Source organism: Ictalurus punctatus, chromosome 18, assembly GCF_001660625.3.
Source record: "Ictalurus punctatus breed USDA103 chromosome 18, Coco_2.0, whole genome shotgun sequence".
NCBI classification, from domain to species: domain Eukaryota; kingdom Metazoa; phylum Chordata; class Actinopteri; order Siluriformes; family Ictaluridae; genus Ictalurus; species Ictalurus punctatus.
The window spans coordinates 10,434,993-10,454,607 of record NC_030433.2 but is presented as its reverse complement, the minus strand read 5'-3'; the positions used below and the strand labels follow the sequence as shown (position 1 = coordinate 10,454,607).

Genomic DNA, 19,615 nt, shown 5'->3' with positions numbered 1-19,615 from the left:
TATTATGGAAGAATAATGCAGCTTTACCATAGCAATCATAAGTAAGATTGGTTATCAAATATAAATCCAGATTAGGGACATATTCCCTTCTAATCAAAAGTGCAAGCACATGTTGTATGATATTTCTAATTAATTGCAGTAATTGTAATTTTGTTCATGTGAGCTTTTGCTGGTTGAAACTCCAATGTGCTTCATGCTATAAGATTTATCCTTAATGTCCGTCAGGCCATAATATTCATCCTGGTTGCTCCCAGAATGAATAGCATGAAGGAGTTAATTTCACATTATGCATCATAGTTAACCAATATATTAATCACAACTGTTGAGTCAGCATCCAAACATCCCAGTTCACCACAACACTCTATGCCTGTGAGCCCTCTAGATGTGCTGCTGATCTAAGAAACAAACTATTCACAAAAAGCTTGACTAAACAAATATGTTTTCAGCCTGGACCTAAACACTGAGACTTTGTCTGAGTCCCTTGAGTCTGAGACTGTGTCTGCTGTAGCCTTCACTATTTAAGGTACAAACAAATAGCCTGCACCTTTTGATCAAAGTAGGCATGGTGGATCATAAAAGACCAAGACCAAAAGTCTGCTCGGGTACTGTGGCGTGCTTTATCTGAAACATACAATCGTGTCAGCATAACAGTGGAAGCTAATTCCATGTTTACGAATAATTTGACCCAGAGGTAGCATATATAAAGAAAAAGCAGTGGGCTTAAAGCAGAACCTTGCATAGAGAAGTCACCATTTATATCTATGAACTGATAGCAATCAGTCAAATAAAATCTAAGTCGGGAGAGGACCGTTCTCTTAAATACCAACAATGTTTTCTAGTCTACCAAGGAGAATAGTATGATCAATTATATCAAAAGCTGCACTAAGGTCAAGCAACACAAACAAGTAGACACAACCCAGATCAGCGGCCAGGAATAGGGTTAGGATGACTAGCTTAATTTAGTGTTATGTACTCATTTGGTTTAATCGATATTTCTGTTAAACACATTATATTAAACTCCTGATCAGTAATGGTTTCATTAACAATCAGTGCTTTGGAAATCTAATATTTAACAGTCATAGCTTCAGATCAAAGATGCTGGCTGTGCATTCAGTATGATCTAATTTTATATTAATTAGGTTAATAAAAGAACTTTCTGACTATTTCTACATTTTTGTTTAGCTCGGGGGACACAATATTGTGGAACCTATGTAATGACTCAGTGCAGCTAGCGGACAGTCAGTTTAGCCTGTTGTCTGCTTTCTTGCCTTGACTCTGGATTATCACTGATTAGCTAGGCCTGAGACTATGTGCTATGCTGCAAGAAATGAGAGCAGCACCTTCCCGAGTGGGATCCCACCCTAACAGGCCAACCTTGCCCTCAAGACTACTGCAAATATCTATAAAGCCCACATTGTGTTTGGAGCACCACCTGGACATCCAGCAGTTCAGTGACCATAACCTGCTGTAAGCTACATCGCCACACTGCATTGGGATGGGGCCAGAGCATATTACTGCATCAGACATCGCCTTCGCTAATTTACACACCTCTACAATGCTGTTCTTAGTAACCTCTGACTGCCGAAGGGGTATATCATTAGCTCCAACGTGAATAACTATCTTTGAAAACCAGTGCTTTCCTAAAACCCTAAGATTACCTGCTATGTTCGGTGCCCTGGCTCCCAGTATACCTGTAACTAAAGCTTCCCTTAAAGGTCTAGCTAATTTCACATGTTTTAAGACAGAGTATCCTATAACCAGAGCTCTTTCAGGTTTCTCAGTGGGTGCTTCACTGAGGAGAGCAAACCTGTTGGAAATGTGAAGCAGAGCAGAGTGCTGCTCCTGTGGGCAAGCCTTAGCATTAGCTTTGGCTTTGCAGTTATGCCCCTGAGTTGTCACCCATTCACCCCGCTGTGCGCGCTTTAATACCGGAGTTGGGGGATTGTTATCTCTGCCTGAGGCATCCAGACTTTCCCCTACAGAAACTTCACTGCTCTCACTCTCACTAACCCTCTCTAGAGTCTGGATGCATACCTCTAATGTTGCAATCATCACCATCAGAGAGCTAACTAATATACACTTGGCACAAATAAAGCTATTACTAATGACAGTGGAAGAATGACTAAACATCCTGCACTCAACACACTGAACAAGCTGAACGTTTGCCATGTTGAGTGTGAAACATATGATTCATTGATATTATTTTAGATGGATCCGATGTGGATAGACTCCACTTGCTGTCTTTAGTCAAAAAAGCAAACGTGTTCTTCAAAATTTTTTTAATATGGCAGAAGGGAAAGTGAAAAAACGATAAATGAGAACAAGACCACAAAATTAATGATTAAAAAGAGAGGAACAGTATCATTTAAATGCCAACACAAGCAAGAAGCTCCTGGCAAATGATTCGAAAACAGGAACTACATTACAGGAACTTCATCCATCTACCTAGTACTACTAGTAATTATATTTACTAAATAAGTACTTTACTCTGTGGACCAGAGTATGAGTTGTGTTCACATTCACAGGAATTGCAGCACTGTTCCAGGGCAACCAAAGTTAGACCACCACCTACAAGTTGCTACGAGCTGTGTGCACGTTGCTAGATTAAAGCTAATTCCGGTATTCATATTCGGTTTTGGTTGGGAGTTGCTCGTCCACACGACTTCTCTTTGTTTTGCTAATTAAAGAGGCGTGCTCAGTACTTGAGGCCTATATTAGTGTGCCTGCCAGTTGTACCTACAGCAAAAGCGATTATTCACCCAGGTGAACAGTAACTGATAAATGTTTCTTTCTGGATTTTTTAAGTTGACATAGTTTTAGCACTGATTGTCAGATAGAAGCTGTAACTGCGCTTCCTTGTTGCTATGAGCTGTGTACATGTTGCTAGATTAAGGCTAATTCCGGTATTCAAATTCGGTTTCGGTCTAGAGTCGCTCATTCACGTGACTACTCTTCGTTTTGCTAATTAAAGAGGTGTGCTCAGCTGTGAAGCACTGCAGTATTTAAGAATTAAGAAACGTTGAGGCGGAAGCGTCAGCCCTTGTCATAGACCGGCTCCTTCTCCATGTAACTCCCAACTGACTTCCTTCCCTCCCCTCTCAGAGTCTGATGTCTCTAAACTCCTCCTCTCTAGCCGTCCCACAACCTGTCCTCTTGACCCTATCCCTTCTCACCTTCTTCAGTCCATCTCTCCCACACTATTACCTGCACTCACACACATCTTTAACACATCCCTCTCTACTGGCACATACCCTACCTCATTTAAGCAGGCCCGGGTTACCCCGCTGCTCAAAAAAAACATCACTTAACCCTGCTGTGGTTGACAACTTCAGACATGTTTCCCTCCTCGCTTTTCTTTCCAAAACTCTTGAAAGAGCCGTTTTTAATCAACTCTCCAATTTTCTCACACAGAACAACCTCCTGGACACAAAGCAGTCTGGCTTCAAGAGCAATCACTCCACGGACTGCTCTGCTTTCCGTCACTGAAGCCTTATGACTAGCAAGAGCAACCTCTAGATCATCTGTCCTCATCCTACTCGACCTCTCTGCTGCTTTCAACACTGTGAACCATCAGATACTCACCGGAAATCACCGGAACGGTTCTGTGCTGGGTGGGATCCTATCTCTCAGACAGATCCTTCAAGGTATCATGGAGGGGAGGTATTTCTGAAACTCAGCAACTCACAACTAGCATTCCACATGGGTCAGTTCTGGGTCCACTGCTCTTTTCTATCTACACTACATCTTTAGGGCAGGTGATTGAGTCTCATGGCTTCTCATATCATTGCTATGCTGATGACACCCAGCTGTATTTGTCCTTCCAGCCTGACGATCCATCCATCTCTGCACGTATCTCTGCTTGCCTGTCGGACATCTTGGTCTGGACGAGGGAACACCACCTTAAGCTCAACCTGGCAAAATCTGAGCTTCTCGTCATCCTAGCCTGTCCCTCAATCAACCACAACCTCACTGTACAGCTCGGCTCAATCACACTCAAGCCAACCAGGATGGCTAGGAACCTTGGGGTGATTCTCGATGCTAGACCTTTTCAGACCACTTCTCAACAACTGCAAAGTCCTGTAGGTTCATCCTGTACAACATCAAGAAAATCCGACCCTACCTCACCGAAAAGGCTACACAGATACTAGTCCAGGCTCTTGTTATCTCAAAACTGGACCAGTTTTTTGAGTCCAGTTTTGAGATAACAAGAGCCTGGACTAGTATCTGTGTAGCTTGTTCGGTGAGGCAGGGTCTGATTTTCTTGATGTTGTACAGGTGTTGTACACTACTCTAGGGCCTCCCGGCCAGCTCCATGCAGCAGCATGCCTCGTCTTCAACCAGCCCAAAAGAACCCATGTCACACCCCTCTTCATCTCACTTCACTGGCTTCCTGTAGCCGCTCGCATCAAATTCAAGGCCTTGATGCTCACCTACAAGACCTTGTCTTGAACAGCACCCTCCAACCTGAACACTCTCCTGAAGGTTTACGTTCCCTCACACAATCTGCGATCAATCAACGACCGACACTTAGTAGTACCTACTCAGCGTGGCTCAAGATCCCTTCCAAGAACATTCAAACTAACTGTTACACAGTGGTGGAATGAACTTCCAACCTCAATCCGGACCACAGAATCTCTCACCATCTTCAAAAAACAGCTAAAGACCCACCTCTTCCATGAACACCTAACATATAAAATAAATAAATAAATAAATAAATGCAGTAAAACGGAGATAAAAACAGCCTATAACTCTGCAATCTATAACTCTGCATTTAAAATTCTTATTAAGGATGGAATAAGTGCTTCTTCTGGATCTCTTTTCTGTAATTGTCTGCACTTTCTGGTTTGCCAGAATAATATCTGGGCCTTGAAGGGGTAGCAGTCTTTCCCTAAAAGAATTGAGAAGGTTGAAAGACTTTACACAGCTCCTTCTCTCTAGGAGAGTGGTCAGTGAGAGGGTTTTCACCGCATCTTGATAAGTAGAGTATGCCCTGCCGATGATGATTCAGCAGGCTTGTTTCTGAACATGCACAGTCTGGTTTGATAGAGCTTGTGTCAGCTTCCCATGCCATGTTGGCAGGCATACTCTAATGTGGGACAAATATATCCAGTGAATACTGTCAATGAATCTGAAGATCAGTGACAATCTGAACTTGATAACACATCTGAAATTGGTGCCTGCAGAAACTCTGAAGTCTCAGAAGTCAGTTTGAATGCTTTTCCCAGTTAGTAGGTGATAATTACAGTTATGCAATATTAGCTGGAATTTGTAACATATTCTGTGATTATTTTGACACTCTGGTTTATTTATTTTGTGAAACTAAAATAAAAACATTTTTCTGATTTTTGAAGCTAACTAACAACTAAGGATAGTTTATAGAGCTCTGTAATATCTACCCTTTCATTGTGCTTACAGTTAGCATGCTAACCTACTGGGCATGTCAAACCAATGTAACAAATGTTTAATTTCAGAGTTTTCATTTATTTTCTCACACCTTATCTTCCCCTGAGAAAACTAAAGTTAGACAGTTGTTACTCCTGTATTCAGCAGTAGAACCTAACTGTAGATTCAGATTGGAGATGACCGTGGTATTCCATAGACTATTTTGGTCTTTCATTTTTCACCTTTGAGTGGGTATTACAGAACTACCAGATGTCATAAAGGCTTGTTGAATGGACGGGACAGGACAGGACAATAGAAGACTGATTGACTGACTGTCTGACTGAATAAATGATTGATTGATTGATTGATCAATTGTTTGATTTCCTCAGGGGAAATTGATCTATTACAGCAACGCAGACTTACACATATACTAAGAGTAATTTTACCATTATAAATTGATAAGTTTTTATGGCATGATCTCTGTGTCTCAATTATGAAGGTCTCTAGTCTGTGTGACAGTGCCATCCTCTGCATAGCAAGAAACATGACCTTTGATTGAGTTTGTTTTGCACATTCCTAATCACCCCGCCTTTCTATCTCTCAGCCCTTCTTATTATTATCTGGTAAATAAACGACTTTAGTATCACTAGAATCTACGTAATAGATCAAATTGGCATTTATCATTCTTTAGCAGTATTTCCGGTGTGTATATATACTATGCATTGTGAGCATTCTAAGAAGCTTTCAATGAACTTGGTGTCGGTGTGACCTACTTCCTGGGCCCAGACGAAAGGGAATCAGTCACTGCAAGGTCCAAATTTTGGTTCTGACTGGTATCAGACAAGAGCATAGATGAAATAAAATAAGTGTAATGTAATGGATACAGAGAGTGATGTGGTAGTGTAGTAGGGTGAAAACATTGCAGTTACAGCAGCAGACTATAATGGAATTAAAGTGGCAGTGCAGTGCAAAGACTGTCAACAGTGTAAACATTGAAAACAGTGTGAAAATATGGATATGAATAATGGATGGTGGTAGTTCGACTATCATCTAATGAGCTTATCCTAAGACCAACTCAGTGCAAAAGAGTGTCCCAGCACAGTGATGAACTGTTGTACAGTGTGATTGCTGTTGGTACACATGAACTCCTGTACAGCTCCTTTTAGTAGTTTGGTAGATCATGGAGGTGAATAACTTGTAGATCATGGAGAGGCATTCTGTTTATTGTCCAGAATGTCTGAGTTTATTGAATGTACTCTTTTCTACCACCACCTCAAAACTGTCCACAGAGCAGCCTAAGACCAAGCCAGCCTTCTTGGTCAGTTTGTTGAGGGTTTTTTTTTTTTTGCATCTCCAGCTCTGATGCCACCTCCCATACTGCTGCAAAGAAGACTGCACTGGCTACCACATACTGTTAGACAATCTCTAACATCTTGCTGCAAATATTAAAGTATCTGAGCTTCCTCAGAAAGTAGTCTGCTCATCCCTTTCTTGTACATAGCCTCTGAGTTGACAGCCCACCTTGTTGTCAAGATGGGACACCAAGGTAACTGTAGATGTTGTTGTATGGAAATCAGATAAAAAATAAAACACAAGGAGACAAAGTATGAGAAAAATAATTGATTTTATTGAGAGCAAACTGGACAGGTGGGAGAATAGTCAAGAGGAGAAAAGGGCTGATAATATGGCGTGTGACCAGGGGAAGAACCAGAACATGCCGAAGTGTAGGGGGAGTGTAGCCAAGGCTAATGAATGAATGAATGAATGAATGCCTTTTTATTGTCACTATACATATGTACAATGAAATTAAGAGCCACTCCTTTTTGCTCCATGCAAACATGTACATTCAATACACAAGAAGAATAAACAGATAATACACAGATAAATAAACAAGATAAATAAACAAAATAAATAAACAAGATATACAAGATATGCAAGATAGATATGCAAGATAGATATTGGGGTGGAAGGGGGAGGTACTATGAAATGCACAGTTTTGAGACACTATATACATATGCTGTGGACTCAGTACATGTGTTTGTTTATCATGGTAATAGCTTTCGGGAAGAAACTATTCCTAAATCTACTAGTCCTTGTTTTGATGCACCTGTAACGTCTCCCTGAGGGCAACAGATTGAACAGATCAAAGCCAGGGTGAGAACTGTCCTTAATGATGGTTTTTCCTCTGCTGAGGCAACGGGAAGTGTAAATATCCATCAGGGAGGGGAGAGGGCAGCCAATGATCTTCTGTGCTGCCCTTACTACCCTCTGAAGCCTCTCCCTGTCTGCTGCGGTGCAGCTACCGTACCACACCGTGATACAGTATGTCAGCAGGCTCTTGACGGACGAGCGGTAGAAGATCAACAGCAGATTGGAGTCCAGATTGTACTTCCTGAGAACCCTCAGGAAGTGTAGCCGCGTTTGAGCCTTCTTGATAACCGCTGTGATGTTGTCCGTCCAGGAGATGTTTGCAGAGATAAGGACGCCAAGAAACCGGACGGTGTGGACCTTCTCCACACACTCACCATTAATGAAGAGGGGGGCCAGCTCCGTGTTATGTTTTCTGAAGTCTACAATAAGTTCCTTGGTTTTCTTGGTGTTTAGAGTCAGATTGTTCTTTGAACACCAGGCTGCCAAGTTTAGGACTTCCTCTCTGTAGGCTGCCTCCTCTCCTTTTGAGATAAGTCCGACCACTGTAGTGTCGTCAGCAAACTTGATGATAAGATTATTGTTGTAGACTGGTCTACAGTCATATGTGTAGAGACAGTACAGGAGGGGGCTCAACACACAGCCCTGTGGAGAACCTGTGCTCAACGTGCGAGTGGAGGAGAGGTGGGGTCCGAGTCTTACTGTCTGGGACCGGTTGGTGAGAAAGTCCTTTATCCAGGCACACGTGAGGCGGGGGAGGCCAAGGGTGACCAATTTGGTGACGAGAATGTCCGGAATTATTGTATTAAAAGCCGAACTGTAATCCACAAAAAGCATCCGGACTCTGTTGCTGCTCTAGATGTCTCAACACGTAGTGGACAGCTACGGCGATAGCATCCTCTGTGGATCTGTTTGCACGATAAGCAAATTGAAAAGGATCGAAATCTGGGGGGAGGTAGTCCTTGATGTGCTGAAGAATCAATCTCTCAAAGCACTTCATGATAACTGGAATGAGGACTACAGGACGATAATCATTCAGGCTAGTGGTGGGCGACTTCTTTGGCACTGGAATGATTGTGGCTGATTTTAGGCAGGACGGGATGACTGCTTGGGCCAGGGAGAGATTGAAAATTCTGGTAAAGATGTGGGCAAGCTGGTGGGCACATGATCTGAGCACGTTACCAGGTACACCGTCTGGGCCAGCAGCCTTCCTGGGGTTCACTGCCAGAAACATCCGTCTAACATCGTGTTCCCTCACAGTAAGTAGAGTGGTGCAGGAACCAGAAGGGGATGGAGGCAGGGCTGGACTGGTACGGGGGCCAGATGAGGGTGGAGGTGGGGCTGGAGCAGATGAGTGCTGTTGTTGTGATGTTTCAAAGCGAGCAAAGAAGCAATTTAGCTCCTCTGCCAGAATCGCACTCAGGTCTCCTGTTGTCGCCTCACGGCCTCTGTAGTTCGTGATGTTCTGTATGCCCTGCCACACCTCCCGTTTATTTTTGCTGGACAGGTGGGACTCTATGCTCCTCTTATAGGCCGCCTTAGCTTCCTTAATACCACCTTTCAGGTTGGCACGGGCAGCTCTGTACAGAGCTCTATTACCAGACCTGAAGGCAGCGTCGCGGGCTTTGAGTAGTGTGCGTACCTGTTTGGTCATCCATGGTTTCTGGTTTTGGAAAACCCGGATGTTTTTTCCCACAGTCACATTTCCGATACAGAACTTGATGTAGTCCAGTACCGTTCCTGTTAATGTTTCTAGCTCTTGATGTTCAAACAAATCCCAGTCTGTCTGTTCGAAGCAGTCCTGTAGTTTGCAGAATGCATCATCAGGCCAGGTGGTAACAGTCTTTATAGTGGTCTTGACACTGCGTCTGAGGGGGGTGTAGGCAGGGGAGAGCAGGAGGGAGAGATGGTCTGATTGGCCGAAGTGGGGGAGAGGTATGGCTCTATACGCGTGCTTAATGTTGGAGTAAACATGATCCAGAGTGTTCGCTACTAGGGAAGAAGGGAAGAGAAAGGTCAGAGTCAGGATCAGAATAGGTCATGTCGTCATCAGCATGATGGTCAGATGAATTGTCAGGTGAGATAACAAGGCAGGGATCAGTTTGAGTGGAAGCATCCGCATACACCTTAGCTGGACTGATCCTGTACCTAAAAGGTGGTTTAAACACAGAAAGGTCAGAGGGAGTATGGAGAATCTCAACCAAGAGGGCCATCTTGGTCCATCCAACCAGCTCAACATCTGACCCATGATGGTAAATGGGGCTGGTTGTCATCCTCTTCCTCCTGTAGTCCACCAACATCTCCTTGGTCTTGGCCACAGTGAGGAGCAGATGTTTTTTCCTGCACAAAACACAAAGTTTTTGACCAGGTACCCTGTACTCCTCTTCCTGTCCATCCCTTATGCACCTGACCACCCCAGAGTCTTCAGAAAATTTGGCAGAGATCTGACCTGTACTGAAAGTATGTAGTATACAGAGTGAAGAGAAAGGGGGAGAGCAAGATTCAAAGTGCAAGATGGCAGTGGTGGCTTAGCAGTTAAAGCTCTGGGTTACTAATCGGAAGGTCAGGGTACAAGCCCCAGCAGTGCCAGGCTGCCTCTGATGGGCCCATGAGCAAGGCCCTGAACGCTCTCTGCTCCAGGGTCGCTGTATCATGGCTGACCCTGCGCTCCGACCCCAACTTCCTAGCATGCTGGGGTATGCGAAGAAAAGAATTTCACTGTGCTGTAATGTATATGTGACTAATAAATACTCATTATCATTATCATTAAGATTCCCCAGTGCTGCTGGGTTGTGGAAGTTAGAGGTGTGAGTCCTCTGAAGAAGTGTGATGAGGGGTTGTGAATGGTTGTGAGATGAGCAGGGGAGATTTTGAGTGGATGACAGCATGGGAAACAATGTTTGATCTTGGGGGAAGTTGGATATGAGTGGTAGTTAGGGAGTAGAGGAGATAATGGGGAGGGCGTTGTGCTGAACCTACTGAAGAACAAATTCAGCTTGTTAGCAACTTTCTAGATTACCCTGGAACACCATCCCCACCGTCAAACATGGAGGTGGAAACATTATGCTTTGGGGGTTTTTTTCTGCTAAGGGGACAGGACAACTTCACCGCATCAAAGGGACGATGGACGGGGCCATGTACCGTCAAATCTTGGGTGAAAACCTCCTTCCCTCAGACAGGGCATTGAAAATGGGTCGTGGATGGGTATTCCAGCATGACAATGACCCAAAACGCACGGCCAAGTCAACAAAGGAGTGGCTCAAGAAGAAGCACATTAAGGTCCTGGAGTGACCTAGGCAGTCTCCAGACCTAAATCCCATAGAAAATCTGTGGAGAGAGCTGAAGGTTCGAGTTGCCAAACGTCAGCCTCAAAACCTTAATGATTTGGAGAAGATCTGCAAAGAGGAGTGGGACAAAATCCCTCCTGAGATGTGTGCAAACCTGGTGGCCAACTACAAGAAACGTCTGACCTCTGTGATTGCCAACAAGGGTTTTTAAACCAAGTACTAAGTCATGTTTTGCAGAGGGGTCAAATACTTATTTCCCTCATTAAAATGCAAATCAATTTATAACATTTTTGACGTGCGTTTTTCTGGATTTTTTTGTTGTTATTCTGTCTCTCACTGTTCAAATAAATCTACCATTAAAATTATAGACTGATCATTTCTTTGTCAGTGGGCAAACGTACAAAATCAGCAGGGGATCAAATACTTTTTTCCCCCACTGTATATTGTTATTGAGTATTTTCTTCACTTGTGTGTATATATATGTTCACTTGGTTCATTGGCAGTAGGGGTGTGGCTGCCATTTCTTATGGGAGAGGGTTCCTTTTGTCTCTGTTTCTTGCTTAGGTAATTAGGGAAGAATATTTGTATTTTCTTTTCTTTCCTTTTAGGTAAGCTGGCTACCTAATCATAGAATCCTTTTGTTTATTATTTTGGCCTTGGCCCACCCTGAAGATATGCCTGGTTGGTTATTTGTACAATTATTGTATGTATATATTGTCTGTTACAATATATCACAACCTTTTTCCACACAACCTTGTTTGCATTTTTATTCCCTTATTTAAAGATCAATCAACTTGAATCCCGAGCTGGTTACTCTGTGCGGCCCAACCTAGACTGGGCCGTATCATGAGTTTCCACATACATACAAAAATTTATATATATATATATATATATATATATATATATATATATATATATATATATATATATATATATATATATATATACACACACACACACACGTGGTTTATGTATGTATAAACACAGAGCTACAGCAAACAGATTACGGTGTGCGTATTTCTGACATAATGTTAATATTACACATAACAACAGCCAATTTCACTGTCATTCACATAACAACATATACAGTAACAAGTAAAAACACTTACCTTGGAGTTCGTGATATATTACAGCCACTCTGTCTGTTAAAAGTTGAAAACACACAGTGTATAGGTGTCATGAAATGGAGGCTGAGACTGAAGCAAGTGCAAGTTGCCCCCCCCCCCCCCCCCCCCCCCAAGGGCTCAATCCGGGAGCGGAGTTCTTTCTGGGTCTGCCTCAGGGTCGGGGTCCTGGACATTCTGGGTGTAGTGCATGAAAGTCTTTACATAGCTGTGGGTCTAAGATGTCCTGAGCGGGAACCCAGCATTGTACCTCTGGCCCATATCTCTCCCATTCAATTAAGTATTCAAGCTTACCCCTCCTGCGCCGAGAGTTTAGGATGTTCTTCATGAGGTATGCAGGTTGGCCGTCGATCTCCAGTGGGACAGGAGGGGCGTCGAGGGGCACATCCGTGGCTAGTGGTCCAGGGATAACAGGTTTGAGTCGTGAGACATGGAATGATGGTGCGATGCGGCTGTGTCAAGGAAACTCCAACTTGTAGGTGACTTCATTGATTTGTTTGATTATATTGAAAGGCCTGATGTATCTTGGGGTGAGATTTCTGCAAGCATGTGGTTGTTTGAGGTCCTTTGTGGAAAGCCAGGCTCTGTCACCTGGGTGGTACTGGGGGTGCTCACTACAACAACGATCAGCCTTTTGCTTGTAAGTGTGTGAGGTTTGCACAAGATGATGGTGTGTACTTGCCCAAACTTGTTCACTCCTCTGGAACCATTGGTCTACGGCCAAGGATTTAGTGGGGTTGGCATTCCATGGGAACAGAAGTGGCTGGTAGCCTAAAACACAATGGAAAGGGGTGAGCCCTGTGGTTGAGTGACGTAGAGATTTCTTGGCGTATTCGGCCCAGGGGAGGAATTTGCACCAGTCTTCAGGGTTGGATGCACAGAATGTACGGTGAAACCATCCAGTCTCCTGGTTAGCTTGTTCCACTTGACCATTCACTTGTGGGTGGTAGCCTGAGATGAGATTGACAGTGGTCCCCATCTTCTCCATGAAACTGGACCAGACCCGTGACGTGAATTGTGGTCCCCGATCACTGACGATCTCTTCTGGGATTCCGAAGTACCTGAATATGTGCTGGAACAGCAATTCAGCTGTCGTAAAGGCTGATGGGATGGTGCGTAGTGGAATGAGGTACAGCAACTTGGAAAATCGGTCCACAGTCACTAAGATAGTGGTATTTCCTTGGGATTCTGGTAGGTCAGTGATGAAGTCAATGGAAAGGTGGGACCATGGACGTTTAGCTATGGGTAGGGGATTGAGCTTGCCGGTCGGCAGCATCTGTAGAACCTTATATTGGGCACATGTTGAGCAGGACGATACTATGCGGTGCACATCCCTTAGCAGGTTAGGCCACCAGTACTTCTCCCCCAACAGATGGTAGGTGCAGTGTGCACCTGGCTGACCTGTGGCAACTGAGGTAAGGGCCTGGGAAATTAGCTCTTGTCGGTGCTGTTCTGGCATGAACAGTTTTCAAGGGGGGCAAGGTGCTGGAATTTGTGATCTTGGTATGCGTGCTAGGGTTTGATCCAACTCCCACTCCAGGTAGCTGACTATACCGGAAGGCGGGAGAATGAATTCTTCATGGTTTTCTTGAATCTCAGTGCTGTCTAGACAGGAGAGAGCATCGGCCTAAGTGTTCTTGGAACCTGGCCTGTAAGACAAGCTGAACTGGAAACGTGAGAAGAATAATGACCAGTGGGCTTGATGAGGTGAGAGACACTTGGCAGTACATAGGTATTCAAGGTTCTTGTGGTCTGTGAATATGAAGAAGGGATGTGTTGCTCCCTCCAACCAAGGCCGCCATTCCTCCAGGGCTAATTTCACTGCCAAGAGTTCTTTGTTTCCTACATCATAGTTAAGTTCTGTCGGTGACAGCTTCCAGGAAAAGAAGGTCACGGGATGAAGCTTGGGCTTATCTCCAAACCGCTGAGAGAAGGTAGCTCCTACACCCATCTCTGATGCATCGACCTCAACAACAAACAGCTTGGACGGGTCCAGGTGCTTAATGAATGGAGCTGTGGTGAAGGCTTCCTTGAGTTGATTTAATGCTGTTTGGGCGGCTTTATTCCAGGACAATCATTTTGGCTTACCTCTCAGCAGGGACGTTAAAGTGTGTGCCACGGAGCTGAAACCCCTGATAAAACGTCAGTAGAAGCTGGCAAAGCCCAGAAATTGTTGTAACTCCCTGACTGTTCGTGGAGTGGGCCACTCCACAACCGCCTATAAATGGTGCACTTATATAGCGCTTTTACCAAAACGCTTTACACTGTGTCTCATTCACCCACACACACCAATTATAGCAGAGCTGCAAGGTGCTAATTTGCCATCGGGAGCAACTTGGGGTTCAGTGTCTTGCCCAAGGACACTTCGGCATGTGGAGTCACTCGGGCCGGGAATCGAACCGCCAACCCTATGATTAGTGGACAACCCACTCTACCAACTGAGCCGCAGCCTGTACTTTCCCTTGGTCCATGGTGACCCCCTCAGGGCTGATGATGTAGCCCAGGCACGAGAATGTGTGCTGCTGGAATTCACACTTCTCTGCTTTTACGTAGAGCTGGTGCTTAAGGAGTCTTTGCAGGACTTGATGGACATGGTGGACATGTTCTCCAGGGGAACTTGAATATATCAAAATATCGTCGATGTAGGTTGCGACCCAGCATGTCACCTAGGATGTCATTGATCAAGCACTGGAACACTGAGTGGGCGCTAGAGAGCATACGGCATGACCAAGTATTCATAGTGGCCTGAGGGGGTACTGAAACCCGTCTTCCACTCATCTCCCTCTCAGATACGAACCAGGTTGTAGGCACGGCCTGAGACCACCTCCCTTTTTCTCCACAAAGAAGAAACTGCTGATGCAGGGGATGTAGAGGGTCTGATGTAGCCATGCTGGAGTGCCTCTTGAATATATTCCTCCATAGCTCATTGTTTTATCTGTGATAAGGGACACACCCACCCTCGAGGTGGAGTGGCTCCAGCCACAGTCATATGGTCGATATGGGGTCATATGGTCGATATGGGGATAGTCCGCTGACCTTCTCTTTGCTGAAAACTTCCAAAGGTCCTGATATTCAGGTAGAGTGGGTTGGTCAGAGCTTTTGATGGATGTGGCTGCCAGTGGAACTACTGGTGTAGGTAGACGGTGTGCAAGGCAGTGAGTAGACCAGTGTGTGATTTGTTTGTTAGTCCATGAAATGTGTGGGTTATGCTGTTCCAACCAGGGGAGACCTAGGATGATGGGAAGTCTGGAAGATACTGTGATGTAGAAGGCAATGATTTCTCTGTGGAGTGCGCTGGTTTGAAGGGTGAGCGGTTCTGTGCAATGTGATATGTTCCCCTTCCCAATTGGGGCTCCATCAATGGCTTGAATCTTTTGTGGCTGTAGTATTGGTAGATAGTAGATGGCACACTTATATAGCGCTTTTATCCAAAGCACTTTACATGGCGCTAACTTGCCATTGGGAGCAACTTGAGGTTCAGTGTCTTGCCCAAGGACACTTCGGCATGTGGAGTCATGTGGGCCAGGAATCGAACTGCCAACCCTACGATTAGTGGACAACCCACTCTACCACCTGAGCCACAGCCGCCCCGGTAGAACGGGGATGTTGAACTGGTGAATAGTGTCCTGCTCTATGAAATTCCCCACCATTCAATCAATCAGTGCTTCTAGAACAGTGCTTCTAGAACTAGTGCTTCCAGTACTGGTAGAACGGGGATTTTGAACTGGTGAACAGTGCCCTGCTCTATGAAATTCCCCACCACTCAATTAATCAGTGCTTCTAGAACACAAGACACCCCTGAGTATTCAACCATGGCTTGTAGCACGAATGCAGGCTGAGAGATTATCTGGGATAACTAAGATGAACTCACCCTTTGAAGGTGGGGTTTAGCGTCCCTGCTATCCCTGGTGTAACGATGAGACCTGAGAGGGCACTGTTGGATGAGATGGTTTTTTACAGCTTTACACAGTAAAAGCAGCGAAACTCTCAACAACGCCTCTCTTTCTCCTCCTCGCTGAGCCGCACACACCCCAGCTGCATGGGCTCTGTGGTGGCACTTTGCACTGCGACGTTTTCCTCACGACACACTGGACGGCAGCTCTACAGAAGTCGATCCAGTCAGACAGCAAGGTCAATGAGAGAATAGAGGGTGACTTGCTCGTCACGACAGGCCAGCTCTGTCAATACTTCCGGGTTAAGTCCCTGTTGAAACACCATCTTTAGAGCCGGATCATTCCACTCAATCTTTGCCGTTACGGTCCGGAACTAGAGGGCATATTCAGCAACACAACTTGTGCCTTGAGTCATGGTAAGCGTCACGATCTCACCGGCAGATGGCACTGTGGCGACAACGTGCACGAGTGGCTTCAGAGCGTGCACGTGCACGTGCTTGAAGTGCGCATGGATGCTAAAACTGTGTCAAGTGTTGCCAGCTTTCGGCAATTAAGAGAATGCTGACTGGTTATATAAACCCCTCGTGTTGCTGTTCACGGCGCGCGGCATTAAAGTAAAGTAGAGAAAGGACTAATGGAGAAAGGACGAACAGAGAAGAAGACAGAATGAATAATGGTGCTAGGTTGTGATGTTGCCATGCTATGTCTGTTTTCCTGTTCCTTAGCTTATGCCTTGTTAAGAGTGTTTATGCCATGCCAGAGTTAAGAGTGTTTATGCCATGTCATAGTTAAGAGTGGTTATGCCATGCCACAGTAAAGAGTGTTTATGCAATGCCTTGTTAAGGGTGTTTATGCCATGCCATAATTAAGAGTGTTTATGCAATGCCATAGTTAAGAGTGTTTATGCTATGCCTAGTTGAGAGTGTTTATGCCATGCCTTAGTTAAGAGTGTTTATGCCATGTCATAGTTAAGAGTATTTATGCCTTGCCATAGCTAAGAGTGTTTCTGTCTTTGTTTAATGAGTATTCATGCCTAAGTTAAAGGAGTGTTCTTGTTCTAGTTAAATGGTGTGTTCATGCTCTAGTTAAATGAGGTGTTCATGCTCTAGTGAAATGATGTGTTCATGCCATAGTTAGATGAGTGTTTCCTGCAATAGTTAGAGGAGTGTTTCCTGCCATAAATAGAGGAGTGTTTCATGCCTGAGTTAATTGAGTGTTTCATGTCAAGGTCTGGTTCTAAGTTTGGTGCTTCCCGCCTCATTTCTAGTTAAAGAAGAAATGTTTAAGTTAGTTAAATGTGGTAGAGTTCCCACACCCTGTTTAAGTTTCCTGTTCTTTGCTTGAGTTTGAGTTTTACGTTTAGACTTTGTTTCCCACCTCCTCATGTGTTGACTTAAGTGGCAAATAAAGACTGTACTCCTGCGGTTACTTCCTGTCTTGAGTCCTGTATCGTAACAGTAAGTTCCTTTCCTGTCTCCCTACCATCGGGAGAGTGATCAAAGACGCACCAGTAATGCCCCGTAAACTGTTCCAAAGAAGAGATGGAATTGCCGCCTTGCTCCAATACGGCCGTAGCCCAGAGGAGAGCCTTCCCATTTAAGAGCTCCATAAAATGGGTGACCTTACATGTCTCCGGCATGTCTGGATAGCTAGCAAACAACAAGGAGCATTGTAGAAGGAAACCTTTACATTGTGCCATATCCCCGGCATACTTCTCCGGTGCCGGTATCGTAGGAAACTGAGCACGAGTTGGCATGACGACCGGCGTGGACTGGGAAAGACAAGTGACCTGCTCAGTCAAATCGGCTAGCTGTTGGTGGTGTCCACTCATCAGCCATCCGTGTGTGTCAACTGCTTGACACCACTCCGTCACACCTGCTGCTTCCATGAGACGACAAAGTATTCTGTCACGAAATGGAGGCTGAGATGGAAGCAAGTGCAGGTTTGGCAGTTTAATCAAATAAAATCCAAGGATAAGGCAGAAATCAATAATCAAAAGACAGGCAGAGGTCAGGTGATCACACAAACAGGCAAAACTAGGCAGGGCAGATAATCGAGGTCAATAGAGTAAACAAAGGTCAAAGATCAGATAGGTAAACACGATATAAGTCTTGGACAATAACAGATCTAGGCAGCTGAAAGTATACTTCGCAAAGTCTATATGTTCACAAAGTCTCTTTTATACTGTGTTTGTGAATGTGTGTGAGATTGGCTGCAGGTGTGTGTATTTAGAACTCCGGAGAAGGCGAACGTGTGCAGGAAGTGTAGTCCTCTTTGGCCATATTTGTAGTTTGCGGTACTTCCTGGGAAATGGAGTTGTTGGTTTGCTGCGATATGACAATAGGTAACAATTAAGTGAATGCAATATTTAATGTGATTGGTTTTGCTGTTACGATTTTACCTTGTTACTTCAACTGTATTGTTAAAAAAAAAGACTGTCCCAAAATCTAAACTTTTAGTTGCACAAACCAGCACAAACAAAGCACAAATGATTGAGACTATTTGGGGTGAATTTTGAGCATGTGGGGGGGCTGAGTGACCTCAGAATGACCTATAAGTACTCTTTTAATATATCTAAAACCGAAGCAGAAGCAGCACAAACAAAAGTTTTTGCAGCAAAAACCAACACAAACAAAACAAAAATGATTAAGCATATTTGGGGTAAACTTGGAGTATGTGTGTGTGTGGGTGGGGGGGGGGGGGGGGGGGGGGGGTTGGGGTGATCAACACTGACTGGAGGCCCATGGCAATTAGAAAGATTCAGGTGATGGACTATTAGCAAGTCATTGTAATTCATTCATATAATTCCAACAAATATGAATTTTTTTTCACTATTTATCTGTTTTTTTATTTTAAGGATTTAATAAATTAAATATATAAAATTATTTTTAAAAAGTGTCATGTTTATGATTTTTAGTTTATTCGCCATGTAGTACAGCTTCTGACCATCAAATCAAAACAGACTTGTGATTTGATCACATAATGCTTATTTATTCAGAAACAAAAGTAACTAAATACAAAAATACTACTTTAAATTTTAACTCCGACAGCATGCTTTCAGTTGATGGATGCCCCATTTATATTTTTGATTAGAGATATTCAAGACAACTATATTATAGATTTGTTTAATTTAATACATTCTATTTTTTATTCACAAGTGACATTTTGGGATTTTTATTCATTACGTAGAATATTTTGATCAAGCAATGTCCAGAAATAGGTGCAGCTGTATAGCCTTCCAATTAATTTCCCAGTTTAACTTGTATTTAACTGTAGATCTAAAAATAAAAGAATGCTTTGTAACATTATTTTAGAATTACAATTTTTTTAAAAGAAAAGGAATGCAGTTTGTTTAACTGGGCAATCCAAGGAGTAAAATGCATATGCTCACTTACTGTAGCTTGAGTAGCTTTGTATTCACATGCAAATGTCTTAGGCGATTAATAAGCAATTATCATCTTTTGGCTCATCAAATTGAATGGGAGGGGTAGAAGCATAAAACTTGGAGAGTCATATATATTGTCACTACATGATGCGAAAATACTAGTTCATGCATTCGTCACCTCTAGATTAGATTACTGTAATGCCATACTGTCTGGATGTTCCAGTAGGAATATAAATAAGCTCCAATTAGTCCAGAATGCAGCTGCTAGAGTCCTAACTAGAACTAGAAGATACGACCATATCACACCGATATTATCAATACTGCATTGGCTCCCAGTAAAATCTCGCATTAATTATAAAATACTTTTATTAACCTATAAAGCACTAAATGGTCTCG

The 19,615-nt window shown here is 43.8% G+C and overlaps 2 protein-coding genes across 10 annotated transcripts in view; both read right to left on the bottom strand.

The window, feature by feature from the left end:
- alg13 (ALG13 UDP-N-acetylglucosaminyltransferase subunit) overlaps positions 1 to 17,616 on the bottom strand; it is a 131,122-nt gene extending 113,506 nt beyond the window's left edge. For all 9 annotated transcript variants that reach the window (XM_017491946.2, XM_017491948.2, XM_017491949.2 and 6 more), the window contains exon 1: positions 17,607 to 17,616. The gene's annotated coding sequence lies outside the window, so the exon portion shown is untranslated. The remainder of the gene's footprint in view (positions 1 to 17,606) is intronic.
- On the bottom strand, positions 1,291 to 2,052 carry LOC128635358 (uncharacterized). Its single transcript, XM_053687963.1, has one exon. The coding sequence runs from the start codon at positions 2,050 to 2,052 to the stop codon at positions 1,291 to 1,293; it is 762 nt and encodes a 253-aa protein (XP_053543938.1).
- Positions 17,617 to 19,615: the final 1,999 nt, after the last annotated feature.

Coding starts and splice junctions, on each gene's coding strand:
- LOC128635358 (XM_053687963.1), bottom strand. CDS start 2,052: ATGATTGCAACATTAGAGGTATGCATCCAGACTCTAGAGAGGGTTAGT.